This window comes from Passer montanus, unplaced genomic scaffold, assembly GCF_014805655.1.
Source record: "Passer montanus isolate IOZ18808 unplaced genomic scaffold, ASM1480565v1 scaffold10, whole genome shotgun sequence".
In the NCBI taxonomy this organism is placed as follows: domain Eukaryota; kingdom Metazoa; phylum Chordata; class Aves; order Passeriformes; family Passeridae; genus Passer; species Passer montanus.
Window position 1 is genome coordinate 31,056,151 of NW_024356505.1, and position 23,321 is coordinate 31,079,471.

The 23,321-nt window shown below is 39.3% G+C and overlaps 1 protein-coding gene across 19 annotated transcripts in view; it reads right to left on the reverse strand.

Moving 5' to 3' along the window:
* Window positions 1-23,321, reverse strand: part of PARD3 (par-3 family cell polarity regulator) — a 445,202-nt gene that overhangs the window by 275,635 nt on the left and 146,246 nt on the right. For all 19 annotated transcript variants that reach the window (XR_005627160.1, XM_039705901.1, XM_039705907.1 and 16 more), the window contains exon 3: window positions 19,635-19,815. Coding sequence is in view for 18 of the 19 variants with exons in the window: in XM_039705901.1 (XP_039561835.1) it covers window positions 19,635-19,815 (181 nt within the window). In the remaining variant the exon portion in view is untranslated. The remainder of the gene's footprint in view (window positions 1-19,634; window positions 19,816-23,321) is intronic.

Consider the following 23,321-nt stretch of genomic DNA (forward strand, 5'->3'; position numbering starts at 1 on the left):
CCATCCACAGGGGACACACAGCAGCAGAGCTGCCGTGACCGTGACATGGGGGGGCAGATCGTGCTGCTCTCTGCCAGTATATGAGATGTTGTGCCTGACCTTTCATTGGGGGGAGGTCAGAGAACAGTCTGGAAGCTGCAAAATTTGGTGACTGCACAAAACTAATGGTGACCAAACAAACTCTTTCCAACCACAGTGTGGGGAATAAGAAGGTCCAGCTTCAACACAACATGCTAAAATCTTCTTTAATTCTTAAGGTTAAAGATCACCTTCTGCAGAAAACTCCAGTGTTCCCAGTAGCCAAATAGTAAAGCAATCCAGCCTACACTGGAAGCTGTTGTTAGATTGTTCAGATAATGCCCACAATGGGACAATAACATATAATGCCTGCTGTTCTCCACAGGGTGACAGACCAACAGACATCCTTAATTCTTTTCTAGATATCCCCTTACTGTTTAAAACCATGCCTAGTGAACAGTTGGAAATTAGTGCTGCTTGAAGTATGTGCAAAGTTGAGCATTTTTACATGTACTTTTCAAAGCCCCCTAAAACAATAGGGAGCATAAATTTTTCTGTTTTGGAAATGAAGAACATTTTCTACACCTTAGAAAAACTTTGGCAATGTCTATGTCTTTTCTTTTTCTCTTCCTTTTTTTTAATTTTTATTTCTCCTCTAGTTTGTTTTTTTTTTTCCCCTCTCCTCTCCTTCTACAGCCCTGGAAACATGCAGTTACACTGCATGCTTAATTATGTGCCTCTCACTCCATTTTTTAATTTCACATTGCCAAATCTGAAAAGAGTAAAAAATCATTCCTGTAAGTTCAAAACCAAGAAAAAGCCAGTATGAAAGAGCTTCAACTGAGGTTCAAAAGGAAGTCTTGCTACATGAAAGGCAGTTCGTGGATTTTTGGATCAATGACTTTTCATGCTTGCAGTTGCCAAATTTCATTAGAATTTGTGATTGGTTCTAGCCCAGAGATGAAGATCATCTTTCTTAGTGGAGAAACAGCTTTAGCCAGAACTAACAGAAGATATTTACTGAAATACTATGGTATATATTTCGTGCCAGAATTTGTCAGATTCCCAGCAGCTAACTTTTCCAAGCTGTTTCTACACCACAAGACTCCCTCCTTGTCTCATCCTAGAATGTGCTACAATAATTTCAAGTATCTGAACGCAGAGAGGGCACATGAGGTGGACAAATTTTATTTTACAAAATCTGTAAATATTTATTTTTATTATTTATTATTATTCATTTTATGCTATTAAGGAATTATCACTACTAAGGAATTCTATTAATGAATTATTATTCTTCAAAGGAGATTAATAAGGCACTTATTTTTCTGCAGCCCAAAAAATATTGATACACTGAAATGAGAAAAAGAATAGACTATTAGTATATTTCACTTGGACTTCTTCCATTAGCATGAGTAATTGGAGGTTGTTGCTTGAACAAGAGGAATGTCAACAGATTCCAAAGAAAATCAATAGCCCAGGAGAGATTATCCTGGAAATGCCCTGCAAGTAGTCAGCTGGACAAGAGTACTCTGGAAAACCTCTCACACTCTGCACTCTACACTACCCAGAAGAAAGCATGTTGTTCCAACTGGTCTGGCAACTGAATGGCTTCTTCTGCACCTGAACCCAGACAAGCACCTTGTGCACTTGTGCACCATAATCTCTCCCAAGCCCTCCCTGCAGAAAGATTGTAAGGTAACAAAATCTCTACCGAGGATGGACAGAAGGAAAACCAGGAAAACAAAGGAACTACAGTTGTTCTAATTCCCATGAGCCCATGGCCAGGACTGCTTTTCACATGGACAGAGTGCTCACTTCCCTGAATGTCACCCACCCAGACACATCCCCACAGTTTCAAGGCTAAGAACTCAGTCCATGGCAAAACGGATCCAGGAGCAAAGCAGGAATATGGAAGGGTCACTCTCCATCCAACTGCCAAGATGAAGATGCAAAGGAAGAGCTACTTTTATAGCTAAGTGCCCCAGTTGCATGGGAATACCAGCCAGGATGCAAAGGAGAGCTATAAGAGCACTACGGTATCCTGTCCTCCGCATCCATGGGCTTCCCCTACCCACCCTGTACCTGCAAAACCATGACATGGGAAATGGGAACCAAAACTACCCAGGCCCACACACATACAGAGATCCACATTCCTCACTATGGTGATCAAAAATAAAATTCAGTGTAACAATACTTTTAGCTTAAGTTAATTCTTCACAAAGGCTCTGTGGAATGCAATTCCTCAAAGTTTGCACTCCTCAAAAGGAAGTTACTTTGCATAACCACTAAAAAAAAGCCACACAGAAAAGAGAGCCATCTCCTGTAGGGATGGAGCTATTTCTTTAACCTACCTGAGAGCAAATGGTTTTACAGAACAAGTCTTATTATCATTTTATATTATACCAGAATTTAGAACGCTTGCTAGCAGTAAGACCTTCCTATCACATTGATTTTCAATCCATGCATCCCTCCATGGCTTGTGCAAAACACCTTTCCATTCACAGAATAAACACAAGGAAGATGCACAAACAACTATGAGTGGAAGAACACCCATAGACTCTCACAGATCATCCACTTCTCTGCAGCATGCACCACACAGTCAATGTGTCCCCAGCAGGAACCACCTCTGGTTTTGGAGTGCTTAGTTAAAAATCTGAAAATGAACTAAAAATGTTCTCATTCTACACCATTTTTACATTAAATATGGTGCTTCTGACTAAAGCCACTTTACTGGCTAATAAAAATGTGTTTTATATAAAATAAGAAAGAAGAAAAATAGGTTATTATTGTTTAACTACCTATGTTTATACAATCTCTGAAGGCAGAGTATATGAGAGCTAGTGTATTTAATATTTTATACGACACATCAAAAATCTGCTGTATTAAATAACATCTACGATACTTACTCATCACTACAAACACAAAAGCTACCTAAAACAGAGTTACCTCTCGCAGATGTTTTTTGAAGTCATTACAGAAAAGTAAACTTGTATGCATACAGATACATATTATCTTTAGTTGAGATTTTGTCTCTAGAAAAACTGAAACATTATTTTTTTATACCATTCACATAAACATGAAAAATAGTCCTTAAATGTTTCTGAAACCTAAATCATTTTCTGAGGACAAGTTCATTACTTTGTGTTCTTGTCTGGAATTCCTAGAACTATTTTAAAAGTTATTAATTCATGACAGAGTTCACTCTTCTTTTTGTCAGATGAGATTTTGATTTATGTATTTTTCAAGCTTTTGAAAATACTTCCAAAGGATGATTAACATTTTCGTTCTCAAGCTCAAACTTAGGAGAGAAAACTCACCCATTGGTCGTGCAACACATACAAAATGCAAACCTTCTCAACAATTTTAAAAGGGAAGACAAGACTTTGCATACGTGGGAAATGAAGCCTGAATCTTAATAATGGAGGGTATTCCATTCCCTCCACAACAGAGCATTTCCAATGAAAGTGTGGGGTTGTATCATGCAAAAGCCAAAAAGACCAAACACCACTCATGGAGGAACAACTCCTGGCAGCAGGTATTGCAAAACCTCAAGAGGGGGACAAATTGGGCTGCATCTTGTTCCATGCCCAGCATCAAGCAGGCCTCACTAATCTCCCTCAGTTTTTATCACCTCTTGGAATACAACCATCAGAATACCTTTTTGAGTGATTACTATGGCAATTCTAATCTAGGGAAGATTAAAACAAACCAAACAGCCATATGTGCTTTTTTCTGGGATGACCAAAACCATTTGTGCAAAGGAAGGCTGCTCCCATGTTCCTCAGAAACAGCTGGGTTATCTCAAATACAAGTGCTGGACTAAACCATCTATCAAATTTAAAGAGTTTTTGCTGTTTCCACACAGCTGCTGAGGAGAAAAGCAGTTAAATATCTTGGAGAACTCTGTTGCTCCTCTTCAGCAGCAGCACCTCAGCAGGGCTGGAAATGGGAACCAAAACTACCCAGGCCCACACACATACAGAGATCCACATTCCTCACTCCTGGTTGGCACAGGGACAGCACGGGGATGTTGTCCCCTTGGCCTGCTAACTCCAGGAGAAAGGAAGAGGCAGAGATCATGAGACTGAGAGATGATTATGCTCAGCACATCCAAAACCTGCAGGCAGGTACACAGTATCTCCACCAGGTCACTGGACCACGCTGTCACAGATCACCATAAAACAGTCCCCTTTCTGACCACAGACATCCTGCAGTTCTTGTCCCTGTGCACACTTTGTGCTTTAGGAAGTCCTGTGACACAGACTGAGAAGACAGAGTACCACCTTTTCAGTAAATGGCACTTCCCAACCCCCTTCCTGAGGGTGTTTTTAACTATTTTGTTTCCCTTTTAACACTACAGGAGAGGAAAAGGAAAGAGGTGGACATCACACGCTTTGAATCGCATTACGGTGGGATTCACCTAGAGATGACTGAAGGATAACAAGCTTAATCCACAAAAATACAATACTAAATTCTTTAACAAAATACACTTTAGCAGATTTGTTATCAAAGAAAACCAACCTCTCTGTTCCCAAAGTGAAGGATGAAAGTCTTAGCATGAACAAAACAAACATAGAAATTCTTGGATAAAAATTCACTCAGCAGCATGAGGCTGAAAAAAATTTCCTGCTGACTTACTTCATGGCAGTTTGCTTGTCTAGCCTTTCCAAGCAGCAATCTAACATCAGTGTGAGGACAGCAAGAGGGAAAATTGCTGCCTAAGTGGCAGGTTTGTTATTGTTTGACAATTCTAAAGAGTTCACTAGAAACTTCTAAAAAGAGCATCTTTAATTCCCTGAAATTACTGATAATCGGCCAAGTGAATGGAGAACAATTATGAGGAAAATTGAATGCTTCCAAATGCCAATTTGCTGTATATCCTGAATTAATATTGCATAAGCATATCTAGTCTCTTGCTGTAAAAGCAAAGGACTAAAATCCTAGGCCCACAGACAGTCTTGCATGGCTCTCCTCACAGATTTCTGTATCATCATTTTTGCATTTTATAATCATACTTAGCATTTATGTGGTGACTTACATATTTAACCTATTTTTCTCTCAAACCACCCCCCCCCACATCTGTCAGGTAAACTGTCTTCTGCATTAAATGTTCAACAATAAGCAGTCACACAACAGCATGAAGTCCCTAATACAGCCAGAAATATAAGCTGTTTTTTCCTACTAATTAAGTCAGAGCACACTTGAAGCCATTGTTGCAAAATACAGTCTTCAGAATTTTCTGTAATACAGCTATGCCAGCAGTTGGCTATGAAGTACAGTAAGGAGAATAAATACTCTGGGAAGAAAAGGGCTGAAAACATCAATTTTTTTTAGCTGAGCCAAAACAGATTAGTTTCTGCTGAAGGTCCAAAAAAGCATTAAAAGTCAATCCAGAATTTTTGTCAGCCTCAGTTTCCTGGATAGCAGCTGATTCCCTAGCCAGTCCCACAGGAGAACACAACCAGCCCAAGCCATGGTGACTCAACCAGATGCTCTCCATCCTCCTTAGTCTGCACTTCCTCTACACCAAGGAGGAGCTGAATCAAAAAACAAATGCAAAAACCCTTCAAAATTAATTTTAGAGCAAAGCAAGACAAAGCAAACCTAACCAACAAACTCCACCTACAAACAAAATGTAGGGTATGGATGAATGGGAAACCTGGCTGCTGGAAGGTTTGCAGGAGCAAAGGGTATTGGAGCAGTATATACAGATTTCTGTGGCAGACAGGATGGAAAGACTACAGAATTGGCTGGAATGGACATTGCAAACAATAAGAAAGGGGGGGAAAGTGCACCGCAAAAAATAAAATGTTACAAAAACAAATACAGAAGAATCTTAAAATGAGAAAAGCATAGGTCCAAGAACACAAAGAATCATTCAATACATGCATTGCAGCACTACTGTGAGACTCCAAACAAGACTCATAACTCAGATCCTGAAGACACCCTGTGATCATCCTGTCAAGCACCTATATAAGCCCAGGTACACCATGCAATAATGTCTGCATTTAGTCTTTTAACTTCTGTTGGAAATACAGAAAAATATTGACTTTAATTTCAAGACTTCAGGAGACAGAGAATCCATCAAAGCCCCAGGACTGTCATTTTTAAAGCTCTGCAATTCAGTGAATGTCTTCTGTGTCAGACAATCCACAGTTTGTGTTTCAGGAAAGGTAATTCAAAATGTCATCATGCACTTACACAAATCTAACATTACACACTACCATTTTTCATTTTGTGATTAACACTTGAGAAATAAAAGTGTATTCATGTGGGATTGTCCCTCCTTTTCGTGTCTATAACTTCTTTTGGGTTTTGGTTTTTTTTGGTTTTTTTTCTTCAGTTTCCGGCATGGACCAGGTCTCAGGTTCTACAGAGAGCTTTGCAAAGAGAAAGGGTGAGCAGGAGGGCAGCAGCAACCTACTCACTTTCTCTCTCATAGTCATACATCATTTACATGGGTCCTAGGGTAACTGTTTATACAGCAAAGTAACATCAAGGAAACAGTTATGTATTTTTATTTGTCCCCAGGGAGGTAAACATTCCCTGCCACTAGCTCCTCTTCCTGCCCTCCCCCCTCCCCTTTCCTGATCCATGCAGCTTGGTTCTTTAATTCTTCATGCCTTCTCTTTTCCATTCTCCTTCTGTTTCTGATCACAAGCTGATACAAAGTGGTTTTCTCCTTTCTAAAATTTCCATGAGGCACCAAGTTAACCCAGATGCACTGGGTTCTCAATCTGGAAGTCAGCAAATGGAAGCAGAAGGAAGGAGCATCAAGTCACCAGCTAACCTTCTCTCGGGTTAAAGCCTCATCCCGTCACACGTGCTGATCATCTCACATTCCACAGCTTGATAACTACAGACAGAAAGCACTGAGCACACAAAGAGCCTTCAGCAGCAGCCCTACCTTTGACATTTCCTCACTTTTCATTGTTAAAAATGACCCTTCAGGTATCTTACAAGCAAATGACAGGAGAAATAGTGAGGGAAAAAATCAAGGAAGGAAACACAGAGCAAATAGTTTACATTGCAGTGAGAGTAATAAAATAGTTATGATTAAAATCAAACAAATGTATTTAATTTGGCTGGTCAAAAGGAAAATAAAACGGAATTAACCACATGTATCTATGGATGAAAATTATCATCCCTCTAGCTAAAACTATGACTTTAAGAAATTTTTCCAAGGAAAGATAAATTAAACACTGTGTTTGGCTTAAATGTTGCATTTACGAGGACTTAAAAATAAAATAAAAAAGGAAAGGAAGAGAAAAAATGTAAAAAATATCTCAAAAATACAGCTTTCTGTACAAAAGCCATCCCTTTTGATACAGCATAAGATGAATTATTTGATTTAATTACTTACTAAACTGACTAAATGCTGTAAAAACATGTGGTCAATGAAATGCCTTCCTCCCACAGACGTCTGAAACTCTGATCCTTTCTGAGGAAATTCTGACTATGTACCAATCTTATCTGCTTTCATACAGAAAACACTGAAAACCTGCTATCCTAAAACTCAAGACATCTGCCAGATCTGGGAGGCATAAAGTAGAGAAAAATACAACACTGATTCACAAGGACTCAGTGCCTGTTAAACACAATTGGATTTGCAGAAAAACCTTGAAAGCATATGTACTGAGAAGATATTTAAAGCATCTGGCAAAACCTGGATGAGGGGAGGGTAGAACACAAGCCCATAACACAAGAGCAAATTAAAATACTTCATTAAAAATATTTTTCACCCTTAATAAAACATTCCGACTTTGAAAAAGAAAAATAGAAACAAATGCAGCAAAATCCCAGCCCTGGGAAAACTGAGAAACTGAACCTGGGATATGGTTCATACAGCATAGCACAAATTGCTCAGGATAAATGAAGCTGATGCACTGCCTTAGGGTTTGAGGAGTAATTTAATATTCAATTCATCCCATAATAGGAATCCCATGCAAAAAATTCACATGCACGAAATCATTCTGGTAAAACACAGAATGAAGACTCCTAGAAGCTGGCTTGTACACCAGCAGCCACCCAGGCAAACAGCACATAAATAGCTGCATAACAACCTACCCTGAAGTGACAACCATTGGGAGCTACATGGAACTTCCATACAGCAGTGAAATCACACACACAGAGGCACAGCTCTGCTCCCAGAGCTCGTTCTGCTGGGCACATACCCGGCACTGGGAGCTGCAGCGGGGACACTGCGGGGTCTGAGCCTAGCAAAGGGTGTGAGCCCAGCACAAGGCGCGAGCCCAGCAAAAAGGTGTGAGCCCAGCAAAGCAGGTACTGGCCTGGGGACACTGCGGGGTCTGAGCCCAGCACAGGGTGTGAGCCCAGCAAAGCAGGTACTGGCCCAGGCACCGCTTCCCTGCCTGGGGCATGGGGCACGCTCTGGGCACAGATGAGCACAGCAAACCCAGAGGCTGCGCCCTCGGAGGGCAGCTGCTCACTCCCAGCACCACTGAGGACATGGCTCAAGCATGCACTGCTTGGGTACCCCGTTTCCTGTGCGTTCTCTGCATGTGCTGCCACCACGACACACTACTGCACAGCAGCTGCCAAGACACACAGTTTGGGATAAACTCTTCAGCTAACAGAAGAAATACGCAGACCAAGCTGGGGTAAACAAACGTCTATGAGTATTCCCAGCTGCAGTTTCACGGAAGCTTTTTCACCCTTCACTTTTCGGATGATAAGTTTTTAAACAATTCAGTTTTCTCTTCCTTTCCCCCACTGCTGCTTACACATGGCTTCTCCTCCTGGAGCTTCTGGAGCAGCACCCTGGCAGTGACCTCTCCCTGAGCCTTCAGCTGCACGTCCTGCTCCCCCGGTCACTGCCAAAGCACAGGCCAGAAATAATATCTCGGTACCAGCACTAACTGCAAACAGATTTTCCCCCTGCCCTTTATGGGTGGAATAACTGAAAATACTTATTACGCTGTAATTTTATGTTTTAAGCAACATAACAAAGAGCTATGGGAAAGCAGGATTACGGGAAGACTTTGCCCACTTGTGTTTTATTACTGTAAAGGTGAACTTAAAACAGAGGTAGAGGTAAATCATCTACATGTACAATACTCACAGAAATACTGCCCACTATGTCAAACTAGAGCAGTAACTTTATTCACTGGCTTAATGGATATTTCCCATGGATAAATGTCATGCAGTTCATTTGACAGAGCAGTTTCATGTTTTTTTCACTGCAATATAACCTTCATTTTTATTTATTTTTCCATGAGTCAAGAACCCAACTAAAATTTTAAATAAAACATGAAGAGACTACTATGTAAGACCCTTCAGATGGAAATCATTGTGAAAGTCAGGCAGTGTTTGACCTACAATCTCTCTGTCATCTAATGAAAGTCTTAAACATCAGAGCTCAAAATGGATTGGAATAGAAGAAGCTAACATCATTTTTATACTTGGTGGAGAAAGCTTTCATAGGCAGAAAACCTCCAAAAAGCCCAAAAGCAGAGAGATCAAGTCAGGACTTACGGAAAACACTGGAAGACTTATTTGTGTATTACATAAGGCTGGTTAACAAGGCACACGTGTCCATTTTCCAACTTGTTAGAAACTGGTGAACATAATTTTGTTCTTTTATAATCTACTAAAAAGAACTGCTAGCATTGCTTCAAATGTTATTTCATTTAAACCAGTCTCAGCAGTCGTTGCCCATCATTATTCTGTCTGTAAACTTGCAAATGCATTTACTTTAACAGCCTATATTTGAGGGATGCTCCTTTACATAGCCACCCATTCCAGAGGCTGAGGGTGTATACAGAGAACTTTCCCAAGTCTGGGATACCCTGAACAGCAGGAAAGGCAGGATGGCTGTAACACCCTGCACAGTGACAGAATGGGCTACAGAGCCACCCATCTACATAGAGCAGTGGAAACAACTCGCATGCTTCAGACCTCATTAACCCCACATCATGTTTATTCCTCCAGATTTAGGCTGGCTTTCTGATGCCAGCCACATGGCACCTCTGATGCTTCAACATCTGAGAACACACAGCAGGAAAAAGCACAGCCATGCCCTTTGCAGAGGTTTGGGACCAGCACCACAAAGTGACCAGATACAGTGTCAGACCCAAGGCAGATGGCACTGTTGGTTTAACCACGAATTTACAGCAAAGTGTCTCAAACCCAGTAAATTTTTTACTCTGAAAAAAACCTGAACATGGGACTTTCTGCAATCATGACATACTGTCCACAACCCAAATATACCTCCCAGGCATAAGTAGGGCTGTATAGGAACTTCCTGGGGCCATGCAAAATTGCTCAGTAAGTAAAACTGAGAAGCTGTTTGCTTTGTAAAATGCCACTTATCCTTTCTCTTCCAAATTTGCAAATTTCATTTTTTAAGGCAAAAAAGGCAACATCCTACTTAATGATTTTTTTTTTAATCTTTCATGTAAGAATTTATTTTCACGGTGTGAGTTAAATCACAGGCAGAACAGGATTCGCAGACCTGTATTTTGGGGGTGGTCAACTCCATTTCTCTCCCAACAAGAGAGATTAGCCAGTGCACCTAGTGCAGCCAATGGCCCACTTCACTCTGAAATAAGCAGTAAAACAGGTCAGATGAACATACCTTAAAGGTATCCAAGAATGAGAAACTGGATTGCCTTGAGCATTTAGCTCTGATGCAGAACCCAAAGTCTGTTGGTATCAATCTCATCCATCACGTCTGCTTTGAATCACCTGTTGCTCAGCAATTGCCAAGAGTCCAATTTTACTTTGAGTTGTGAATATGAACAGTGCTGTGCAGAGAACTGAATCAAATCCAATGCCTCAGGATAAGGTTTTAATAGCTGATCACAGTTTGCTTTGAGAAGCCTCATTTCTGACTCACACGCACGATATTTGGAAGCTAATGCAAGCTTGCTCTTGCTGTCTTTGTACACCCCTTTACTGTATGCATGCAAGCAGGAGTAACACTTTAACTTAACCTAAAGTGCCACTGTTTGCTTTTTTTTGTAAACCCACATGGTTCCCAACTCCCTGTCTACAGATACAAACATCTCTACTTTCTGTCAATCCAAAACTATTGATAGAGTTAGTTGCCTAAATTCATAACAGAGGCCAGAAACACAAGCCTGGAACACAGCCCGAGTTCACATTCACTCCAACTCCAAAAAGCCCAGCTCTGGCATCAGCCCAGGCACTAAAAGCAAGGTGACAACTGTGTCACACAGAGTGATCCTGTCTGTCCTTGCAGTGTCACAGAAGGGGAGCTGAGCTGAGGGTCCCTGGCTGCAGAGTACTGGGGGCACTGAGCTACACTGAGCCAGGCCAAGCTGTGACAGCAGGTGCTGGGCTTGTGCCTCATTCCCAGCTCAGAACAGGTCCATGGGCTGAAGCCAAGCTGGTCACCTCCACAGCATCCAGTGCCAGGGGTCAAAAAGAGAAAATTTCTTCTAAATACATACTATTTATTCTCACCCTGAATGCTACATCTGCCCCTAGCATGAACCCACAGCATTCTAAAACTGGCACTCATCTTAATTACATAATTCACTTAAAATTTACAGCAAAAGATGGGTAGGAAAAACAACAAATTTAATCTTTGTTTCAAGTATGAAATAAAGCAATAAATTAATGGAAAGTTATTCCTCACCCACTCCTTTATTTCAATATCATGTTTCAGTCCTTTTCAGGGCATGAGAGTAAATAAAAAACAACCCTATTCAAGTAGTAGCCATCTGTCTCTCTCTCATCCTCCTCAAAGGAACATGTCAAAAGACACAGAATTTAAAGCAACTTTTTCCCAGTAATCACCCAAAGAGATGGACTACCTCCAAAACACATCCCCATCTAAAAAAAAAGGGGGGAAAAAAAGAGTGTGCTAATGTGCTGCAAATGTAATAATGAAAGGAGCAAGAAGATCCCTTGTGAATTATGAACAAAAGCAAGCAACAATTATCACACTGAAGTAAAAGTTTAGCCAAATAAAGGATATAGTTTAAGTGTAATATCTTACTACACTGGGCTTGTGATCAAAAACACCCACTTGTTTTTCTGGGGAGGGGGACATGCACCAGCTGAGGCACTGAACACAGGATAGCACCACAGACAGTGTGGCACAGAGCCCCCAGCACACACCCCTCTTTGTTAGCCCTAAAACACCAACCCCACAAGGTCAGCCTGCTGAGCACCAAGTGAGTCATTAAGTACATTTGATAAACTCTGCATCCTCTCCTGTTAAAAGGTTTTTGGTCAGTAATTAATGTCAGTTGCCCTCCCCATGCCCCTTCAAAGACACATTCCTGTTACTTCAAAGCAAAGCAAAACACAACTGGGATGCCAGTTACTGTTGCAGACTAGTGGCTCTGGATCTTAAGGATGCCTTGAAGCTTACTGTTTTATCACATTTCAGAACAAGTATCTATAAATACTGCATAAGGTTTTAAGAAACTGTCAGGCAAAAAAATGTAATATGTACATATGCCTTCATAGAGTAAAAAATTTCACAGGATGGTTGTCTGTATTGTGAGAAAGCATTCCCTGCTCATTTCAGATTCATGTTCCTTTGCCTTCACTGTACTCCTCATTTGCTTATAATGAAATTACAAGAAACAGAGAAGCAATCAAGAAAGTATCTATTTTAAGAGTTATTACACTTACAGATATAATGTTTATTGATATATGTGATGATAAACTCTTTAAATAAACATGTAGTTTTATCTCAATGCTGTTAAACCCATGATACCATAATATGACAGATTTCAGCAGCTACACTGCAATATTTGATTGGATAAAATGGTATCATGTTTTTGCATACATAAAAAACAGAGTTCCATTAAGGAAAAAGTTGCCTTTCATTTAAAGAAAGGGAAAATAAAAGCCAACAACCACCACGTGAGTGTTGAAATATTCTGAGAATACAGCTCTGATTTCCATAATAGCTTGTTGTTCAAGTGATCATTAAATCTATTAAAGATGTCAAATTTAGACTAATATCCAAACCTGACTTCTTAAAGTGTTCAAATTCAGTACTTACATCTTCATAACCCTTCTTTATTATCCCTCTTGTACTATATTCTCTAGCTTCCTGATATATCTAACCAGCTATCAGATACAGTACTTTTATTTACTTAGTATTTTTATTGTTCTTGTTATTAGTACTTGTAGATAAGTCCTCACCATATGGAGTAATGTTTTGAAATGCACCACAATTACTCAGGTTTCCTCCAGAGAATCAGTGAGTTCTAAATTTTTTTTCACTTTATTGGTTTCAGGGATTTTTTTTAATCCTACTAGGAGCAACAGTATTTTGCTTGCTAGTATACCAAGAAGATTGAAGATATTAAAGGTTAATTTAGAAACTTAAGCAGTTTAAAATCCATTTGTTTTTACAAACGTGTCACAATCTCATCAAAAACACATGGTTTTTAAACTGCTCAACAATCTCAAATTAACAGCAGAGCACTATGCTTGGAGAAAACACCAACTGGAGATCACTCAAGTCAGAACTGTGCTGCACAAAGATCAAATTCAGCCTCATGGAAGAAAGCAGCACCTGGTACTGATTTTTTGATTCAATAACTCTGGCTTTTAAATAATCATATCCCTCACAGAGCTTTAGGGATAAAATGTGATAAGAATTCCTGAATGGCAAGAGCACCAGAAGGTGAGGAAACAGACTCTGCTAAATCTTCCCAAACTCCAATGCATGAGAAACCTTCCTTATTCAGATGCTAACAATGGAGGTGCAAGCCTCAGTTCAAGGTTCTTTTTGCATTATTCAGACAGTAAAAGAACCCTAGGAGAACCTGACAAGGGAGTAGCAGTGGGAATGATGGTTTGGAAATCCTTTGTGTTTCATTCCTGGAACTTCACTGGAACAACAGGCATTGGAACATCAATGAAGGTGACCAAGGAGATAGACTGTGGAAAGCTGAGCTGATCCAAAACTCGACACAGAGAGTAGAAAACCTCCCCCTGACTTCAGCAAGTGCTGTCTGTAAAGCCCAAAACTTTCATAATAAATGTGGGTGATTTTCTCTGTATTTTGTATTCAGCTATTTAATCCTAGAGATAACTCGATCTGATAAAGATCCTAACATCTGGGCTTTGATGAACTCATCTTTCTCTTCCTCCATTTCTAATCTCTCGATTCCTTAGTTCTTCAACATTTGAAAATATCTTTATTTCCATACATAAAGATGACTCAGAGTTGAATTAGGAGTCAAGGAGACATAAACAAGAATGAAAAAGTTTCTAGTAGCCATATGTGGGAAAGAGTGCTGAAACAATCATCACTTTTGAGACCAGAACAAATATAAACTCACCTCTGCAGTTCTTTGCCAACACACTAACATGGAATGCTCCAAATCATGAAACCAAAGCCCTTACCTTATAAATACTTAAATAATAATTCTCAGAATATACATTTGGGACTCTAGATAAATACTTACATCAAATCAGTGAAGTGACATATTTAAAGCATTTTTAAAGTACTTGAAATTCACACACTTACGCACTCCCATCTTTAAATTATTTGCTTAGCACTGCATTTTTTGAACACTTAAATCTGAGACGCAAAGACATACACATTGTTACAAGAGACACAAGAAATGGGTCACCTGAGGTCACCAAACAACCCGATGGCTTAGCCAGGAGCAGGACAGACTGCCCCCAGCAGCCCTCCTGCCTCAGAGCACAGTGAGGACAGCGCCCAGCAGCATGCAGAACCTGCCTCTGAACCATTCCCACAAATACTGCCTTGCTAAATGAGATGTAAACATCTTTTTTAGCCCTATGGGTTACAAAAAATGGCTTTTGCCCAGGAAATGCCAATTCTCCTTCTCTTATTAGACATGAAGAATGAGAAAAATATCAACACATTTGAAGACTTGAATCCTACCAGTTTTTATCTTTCCTTAACTAAATAAACCAGTCCTACCAATTCATCATAGTCTCCTAAGCAACTTACTCTTGTTGCTCTCTTTTGACTCTCTCCAACTCGTTTAGAATTTCTCCATGGCTGGCACCACAACTGGTCACTCCAAGTGACGTCTTCCTGCTCACAACAGCGAGCCCACAGCAGCATTTGCTTTTGGTCTTTTGATGGAAGAGCATAATGCCTGACTGCAGTGTAACAGTGCACCATACTGCCAGGATCCTTCCAACAGCATTGTGGACTTGGCTGTTCATTAGTACTGCCCTGCAAATTACCTTTTCCTTCTTAGATGCACTGGCTGTGCCCATCTCACTGATTTCAAAACAGTTAATAAATGTATCAAAAGTCAATGCTGAACTGAAACATTGTGCCTGAAACTCCATCTCAGCTTTTTATGCAGTATTTTATATTCCAGTTCAGATTTATTAAAATACTAAACAGTCCTTAAACTAAGAGAGTCCTCAGAGACTATACCTGATATGTCCTACTAATTTGTCAGTGAACAACTAAAAACTACTCAGAGAGTAGAGAAAGAGAAAAATTCAAAGGCAAGCAAGGTCAGGAACTTTATTGTAGCAATGAATTCCCAGTCAAAGTCTGCATGCATGCTCTTACCTGTGAGGAATAAACTTGTGCTGATTGCAGGGTAAGAGCACACTTGCACACAGGGAACCTTAAAGCAACAGCCATGCTGCTGGGTAAACAATGATGTGAAGCTGCAGCAATTTCTTTGCTTCTCTGCACTTCTAGTACATCTTCAGAGCCAGCTGTGCACTCACTTCAAAATATTCTCATCTAGACTTTTTTTTTCATGGTCTGGTTCTGTGACCAGAATACAAAATTGATGCTGAAAGTCCTGCTAAAATATATGATACAGACCACCTGAGCATGTAATTCACTGGAGTGCACCAATTCCAGCCAGCTCTTAGCAATTTCTTAGGCTCTCTGGCCAGTGTTCTGGGAGACACTGACCCTCCAGGCTTTAGGAGAACCTTACAATTATCCCAAATCTCCTTTTTAAGGAACTGAAGCACCTACAAGACATCCTGAAAACAAAAGCAGCAGTCTTCTAAAATGCACAGGCAGCTGCTTTGTGTCACACTGGCACAAAGCTGTACCATATAAACCCAGGTGGAAAGCTCTACATGCACAATATGCTTGTACACCTGTCTGCTAAATATGTCACACTGTGGACATCATTCACTTTTACAAGCAATAGTTTCGAGAAGTAAATAGTTTACTTTTATTGATTATATTTGTAATTATGGAATTACAAAGGTTGGGTGAGATTTCTGGGGGCTATTTGGTTTAATCAGTCCACACAAAGAAAGGACCTGGTGGAGCAGGCTGTTCAGGGCCATGTTCAGTCAAGTTCTGTCCATCTCCAAGCACATGGAGATGCCACAACTTCTCTGAGAAGCTTGTTTGGCTCTCCAGGTGAGAATGGTTTTACTTATTTTTAACTGGCATTTTCCTTGTTTGAAAGTTGTGCTTGTTGTCTCCAGCAATAATGTGCCTATGTGAGAAGAATCTGGCTTTATTTTCTCAATACCCTTGCATTAACAGCTGAAGAAAAAAGAGACTCTCCAAGCCCCCTTATTTCCCTTAAGGGAAAAAACATCAGCTTTCCAAACCTCTCTACCTCTCTTATAATGATTTCCAAATAATGTTATGCATGAAAACTGGTTTTTTCACTGTAACTGCTGAAATATTCAGAGACTTGTTACACATAATCACACCAAGACAAATAACCAAGGGTGGTCTTAGTTCTTGAACAAGCTAAATAATTTTAAAGGAAAACAAGACAAAGAGATGACCCTTTTCACAATATCTCATGAAGCTGAAAAGGGATTTTATTTACAATATTTAAATGCAGTACTGTGAAACAAACAACTTGGTTCACAGGCAGTGCACCCGCTGCTGAACTGTCACTGCCTGACATCCTGTCTTATCTGCCAAATTGCTCATTAGGTTTGGCAATTTTCACCTGCGCCTCCAGTTTATATTTCAGCAGGGAATAAACATCAGTCTGCTTTAACAATCTTCTGCAGAGAGCTTCCAACCTCTTCCCAGAAAACACGCAGGCACAAAACAAAAAATGCCTTGTGTACTGTATGCTTAGAAAAAAGATGCAGCTGAAGTGATGAAATGCAATAAGAAGTTTAACTTGGGTAACAGAAAAGCAGTAAAAAAGAAAGAGCTAGATAAGAAACATAAATAAATCAACTGCTTGTATCAATGAATTACGTTTTCACAGTGCAAAACAACACAGGGGGTATGGGCCAGCCTCATTTTTGTTTCCATGTTTAGATGGGAAGCTGGAATTTGACACACACACACCCCCTCCCCAACATGCAAAGTACAGGCTGTGTTTGTGCATGGGAAAAGAGGAACTCCAGATGAATATTACTTTTCCAGCTGGATCTGATCTAGCTAACCTTTCCCTTGCTGGGAGAGGAGCGATGGTGTGATCTATAAACAAACAGAAGGGGTAGCATGGCAACCAGAACAAAGAGAGGAGGATCTCAGCAGGCTTTGAGCCCCAGCCTAATGCAGGGAGCTGCTGCCTGGGAGCAGAGGGTGCAGGTGAGCACAGAACGAGGGCACAGAACCACGCACGGAGCCCACCGTGCCAGCAAAAAGCACCAGAGACGTAAAACAAAACGTCTCAAATGCTATAAACCAATTTCAGACGGAATACTGTTTTTCATTTGTTAGAAGTAAAATATTCACCGCCAACCCTGCAATTAGCTGGAAAATTACAATAATTACAGCAATTTTGTATCCCATCTCCAATCCAATTAATAGATATATGACCTTGTCAACATGTAATAATCAGGATCTGCATCTACCACAAAACTGGATGGGTTTTATTTGCTGAATAGAACTTACACAGTAAGAAGATAATTATTTGAAATACTGAGAATACCATTTGTATGCTATGCTTCACTTCACAAGTTATAAAGGAACAACAATAAGGATAGTATTTCCATTTTCAATGTATATTTAAATGAAATTCCTGAAATAGGTATGTTTAATATGGGATAATATTACTGCACTGGGATTCCAAGCTTGTGGTTTGGAACATTTAAAACCAAAACATATCTGTCAACATTAAAAAAAAGGAATTGGATAGATAGGAGAACATTTCTGGTAACGTATTTATTATAAATTGTTTCACACACTTTATTTGTGCATGCTTCTACAAAAAATGTCAAAGAGCTATAATCCTTACCAACAGTTTTAGAAGTCTTCTATATTTCTAAAAACCTTTGTATTGCAGGGTCTCAAATCCCTTTTTGGTCATCTTAGCAATCAGTGAACTAGCCAAGTGCTCCATGTATTTTCCAGAATGACACCAAAGATAAGTGAGCTGTCCAATATATCACTGACTTTTATCTGTACTATATGATTTTGATGCACTAAAATTCATGTGTTGTATAATATACCAGATAATCACACTAAGGAGAAAATGTGTATGCATTTGCCTGCTCTAACCTCTGCTAAGCTGAGAAGCAAGGGGACAGTTTTTTTGCTTATACATGGAAATGAGATGTGCATTTAGCAGTGACATACTCTAGTGACAGCAAAATGGAAGGGTCCTGAAATTCCAGGATACTTCTTTATTCTGCCATTAATCCTTCCCTAATTTAATTCTGTGTTGCAATGAAGCATAGTTACAGCTTAAAAAGACACACATTCAGCTCTATGTAAGCTAATTGTTAAATGCTATTCCCTCAATTGTACAGAAAACATTCTGGTACAAAACCCCTCAAACTTAACAGAGTGGTAACTTTTCCATTTGCATTTTACCTGACTGCTTCAACATAGATTTTATCCATTAATAAAACCCTACACAAAATCAGTCTCTTGGAAATTACACATGGTTGTTTTAAACAATGTATCTGTAAAATATCAAAGGACTGATAATACCAACTTCTGCTAAGAATCTTCTGGAGTGGAGTCCCTATCTCAAAAGTTCAAAATTATAGACACTGCACATAAAAGGACACAATGCCTTACCTACATTGTCTTGTTTGCATGGTACTTGTAACAGCAATGAAAATTACACAGTAAATTACATTCCATCATTTTTCTTCTTAATAAGTTCATATATTCAAAGAACCTGCCTGAGCAAGAAATGCAAAAAGCAATTCCTGCTATGCAGTTTTCCAACAAATGTTCATCACATTGAAATAAACAAAATAAAGGGATGTTTCTGGATGTAGTTTCTGCTTTCAAAAGTGTATTTTTGCAACACAGTAAATGCATATTTTAGCAGGTGTTTTTATGGAAAGGTGACAGCATAACCTAGCAACATTGACAGGTTAAGTAGAAAGTGCTCCTATCTTTAGTTTCTTTTTACCATTTTGTTCATTAAATGGAACAGAACTGGCAAACCGAAAATTACACCGTGCAGCAGCTACATTTGGAGATATTGCTGTGATTTTCAGTGTGAGGACAATTTTAAACTGGCAGCATAGAAGGAGCTTATGGCTCCTAAAAGCAATTTATAAATAATTTATTAAAACAGAACAGGTTTGTTTACTTGCACGCAAGAGGCATTTACGCAGTTCCTCAGTTCTGATCAGCTTTCGATGAGGACAGATAATGAATCATCTTTCCCAGCAGTATCGATGGGTAACAGCACTTGGCATCTTTGTAAATTTAGACAAAACACATTGAGATACCGAGAACATTTACTCACTTGCACGAAGGACTGACGGTGTGACCTCAATTTCACTTGTTGCTTGGTAAGGCTGAAAGGCCGATGCCGCGTTGGAGCCAAGCTCACTGCCAAAAATCTCCGGGCTCTGCGTGCCTGTCGAGCTGGCGCTGGTGCCATCACCCCCATGGTGTGGATCTTGCTCATCAAACACGGCCACGAGCTGCAAATGACAATTTAATCTACTGTTAAAAAAAACCCTCAACACCATCAAAGTGCCATTGCAGATCAGCATTTCAACATTTCTTCCCACCAAAGAGCAAGCAGTGTCTACCAGCAGAGACTCCGATCAACACCTAGATCACAACATCATCAGCCCAAGAAAGGCAGGCACTAATTGGATCCTACAAAGGGTCAACAGCTCTGATGGGACATGAAACTCATCACTGAGAGCCACAGAAAGAATGGCACCAAGGCAGGAAAGCAAGGGTTGCACCTTCCCGAGGAAACCACTTCATCTTACCCAGAAATACAGAAAACTGAGTGCGGATCGATGCCTGTGCACTGGAAGTCTGTATCTGTGTTTAGATAACTCTATACACATCATTAGTACAGAGCCAAATCATGAGCAAAACCACAGTTTTACAGAATAACAACATTCAAGAAGTCATGTTCATACACACTGGAAGCTACAGACAAAATGCAAAGCCAATGAAGTGTTATAATCACAACCAGTCATCATTTATTAATCTGCCATCTATAATTATGACTTAAGTTGTGGGCTTCTCTTCCAAAATTTCTTTAGTCAGATTTATGGAAATACTCTGTATCTGTTAGCCATCAACTTCTCCAAGACAAGTTTGAAATCTCAAGTCCCATTTAGAACTTTGCCAAGTCATTAATTTATTAAATACTTAAAAATCTGTGTTCACCACTGCAAGAAAAATAGGAAAACATCACAGTGATTTTGATAAACCTGAGATATTTTTTCCACCCTAAATTACTTTATGCACTTATTTGAAACAAATAATTTATGGCAATTTATCTTTTGCAACATACTGAAAGAGATAACGCTAGCTCTTATACACATTTCATTTTAGAACTTAATTTTCAAGACAGAGAAAAAAGTGTTATGGATAGCAGCATTCTGCAGCCTGCAAATTAATCTATAATATAATATTTGAAAGACATTTCCAAGAAAGCATTACATTCTTCTGTCCAAATTGGTAGGGTAAATGGAGCAAATCAACTTAAACCTATGCTGGTCTCTGCAAATTGTTTATTCTGTTAGCAACACAGATAAAACTTTATGTAACCCAAAGGCATCAGAGGTCATTTTCTCTTTTTTTTTTAAAGCGATTTCAACATCATCTTAGCCAAAAGATTTTAATAATAATCCCTTTACTCAAATTTAACTTACATAAGCATCAATAAAAAAATTTAAAATGCAACTCTAAGCCCAAGAGGAAACCATTTGGGAATTCAGCTTTTGAAAGGACTGTCAGGCATTTACTCTTTTTCACCAGTCATTTTGAAACTACAGAAAGCAGCAAACTTCTGCCAATAATTCCACATCTAATGCAAAATTTAGGCTCAGGCATGCAAAAAACAGAAAGAAGAAGCTGGTAATGGATAAAGGATCCATGCTCTCTCCAGTGGTAGCTGAAAGGCAGGTAGCAGCAGGAAAACCAGACTGCAGCTGCAGACAGCTGGAACATGTTTTTGCCATAAAAGTCATTATTTTATGCTTGAGAAATCTACAAACAAAAGAGACGTGACAACACCAAAATGTCAGTAGCTCAAGAGTATTGGAAATTTAATTTTCTAACACAATGTGAAATATCAATGCTTACAAAAATATGCTTCTAAAACTTCACTCATAACTCTCTTACTGTTTTATAGCAAGCTAATTACCAATCTCCAGCAACTGAAAATAAATAAACCCACAAGTGAAGGTCTGTAAGATATTCCAACAAAAGACAAAGCATTTAAAAATCCTAGCATGAAACATCAAATCTTTTTGTCCTACACATGTCATGTATCAAGATAAATCCCCCAATTACATTCTGTTCCTTTGAGACTGATTGAAAAATATTATTTGATGCATGCAGCTGCAAGTATTTTATAGATATTATATATATGCAAAAAGGTATGTGCATATAAATCTCTATATATGTTATCTCCTACTGTAAGTTGCCTCCAGCTTTTTGCCTTTTTCAGACAATCTACAACCTATAACTTCAGAACATCTAAAAATGAATGTTTCTTATTTCAAGCTTAGCTCTTGATCTTATCAGGTTTTTTTTCAGGTATTCACAGTTTTGACAGCATCAAACCTTCAAAAGGCTTCAGTTCCATTAAAAGGCACACCAAGTTGTAACATTTTTTTTTTAGCGTGAGGAAACACAAGCCATGTTAGTCTTACCCAAATTTAATTAGCATTAGGAACACAGGTTAGGAATTTCATTGTGAAACAGCACTACAATGGTGCAGTAGCCATCTGGACTACAATAGCTCAGTCCTCAGAATAAGCTAGGAAGTCTTTGGGACTGGAAGACTTAATGCAAATAAACACTCTTGAATCTTCATTTCCAGACCCTGGCATGCCATTCTGCAAGATCATGAGTTCATGGGAAACAAGGACAGCCAAAACATCTTGCGCTTTATTATGACATTGAGCATTTATTTCTGATTTCTTCAGAGACCCTTTATTTAACATGACCCTTCAAACACTCCTTATTTAAATCAAAAGATATTTTCAAGAAGAGGAATTGTACTGCTGGAGGCCCAGAGATCACATCTTGACTACTGTCCTTGCAAGAACAAGAAACAAAACAAAAAACTTCCAGGGACACCTTATGCAACATGAAAGCAACCACAGGAGTAGGTCACTGGAGCTATGAGGAATCCTTTGCTGCAGGAATCCACAGCCATAAACACTGCTCTTTGCCAGGGAAAAGGTCTCTTGATGAGTCATGTTTAAAGGCCACAGAGATGTTTTTAATTTGGCAAAGAATGGAGCACACCATTAACTAGACTGTCTTTAATCAGCCTTAAAGTCAACGGTAAGCCTATGGTATTTTGCTGGGCTTTAGATGTCAGATTTACAAAAAGAGCAGAAAATGAAGATGACTACCTTTTCTGGAAACATCTTTACTGTCAGGAGACTGCTTCCATATGGACCTTTTTCTTCTTTAATAAGAAATAAAGTTACCCTGATCTTTTGAGAATCCCTCTATTATTTCCAACACCTGAGATGAGCTGTGCTGCCTGTTCTCTGTCCTTCAGTTTTAGATTTCATCACCTGCATTGACCTGAGAAAGTCATCATAACATCCACTCATGCAGAAATGAACAGCAGAAGGACTGAACAAACCATAGGAATGCATTAATAAAGAAAATAGCTTAGCTGGTCAATATCAGACCACTATCAGCTCTTTAAACGAACTTCCACCAAAATTCAGTGAGCACTGCTGCCATTTAGTTTAATTTTATTTTTCTGTGTGGAGACAAACCCACACCAAAGACCAAACATCATATCAACAACAGCTAATAAATAATTATAATATATTTTATCCACCCCATGTTCCATGGGACCTCAACTTGAATGCATCAAAGACATGAGAATATGGTTAATAAGTTACAGTAGTTTTAATCACCTGAGGCAACAGGACTCTGCATTTCCCAATCACTGAACTAAAAATCTGCAAGTAGGAAACATAATCAAGTA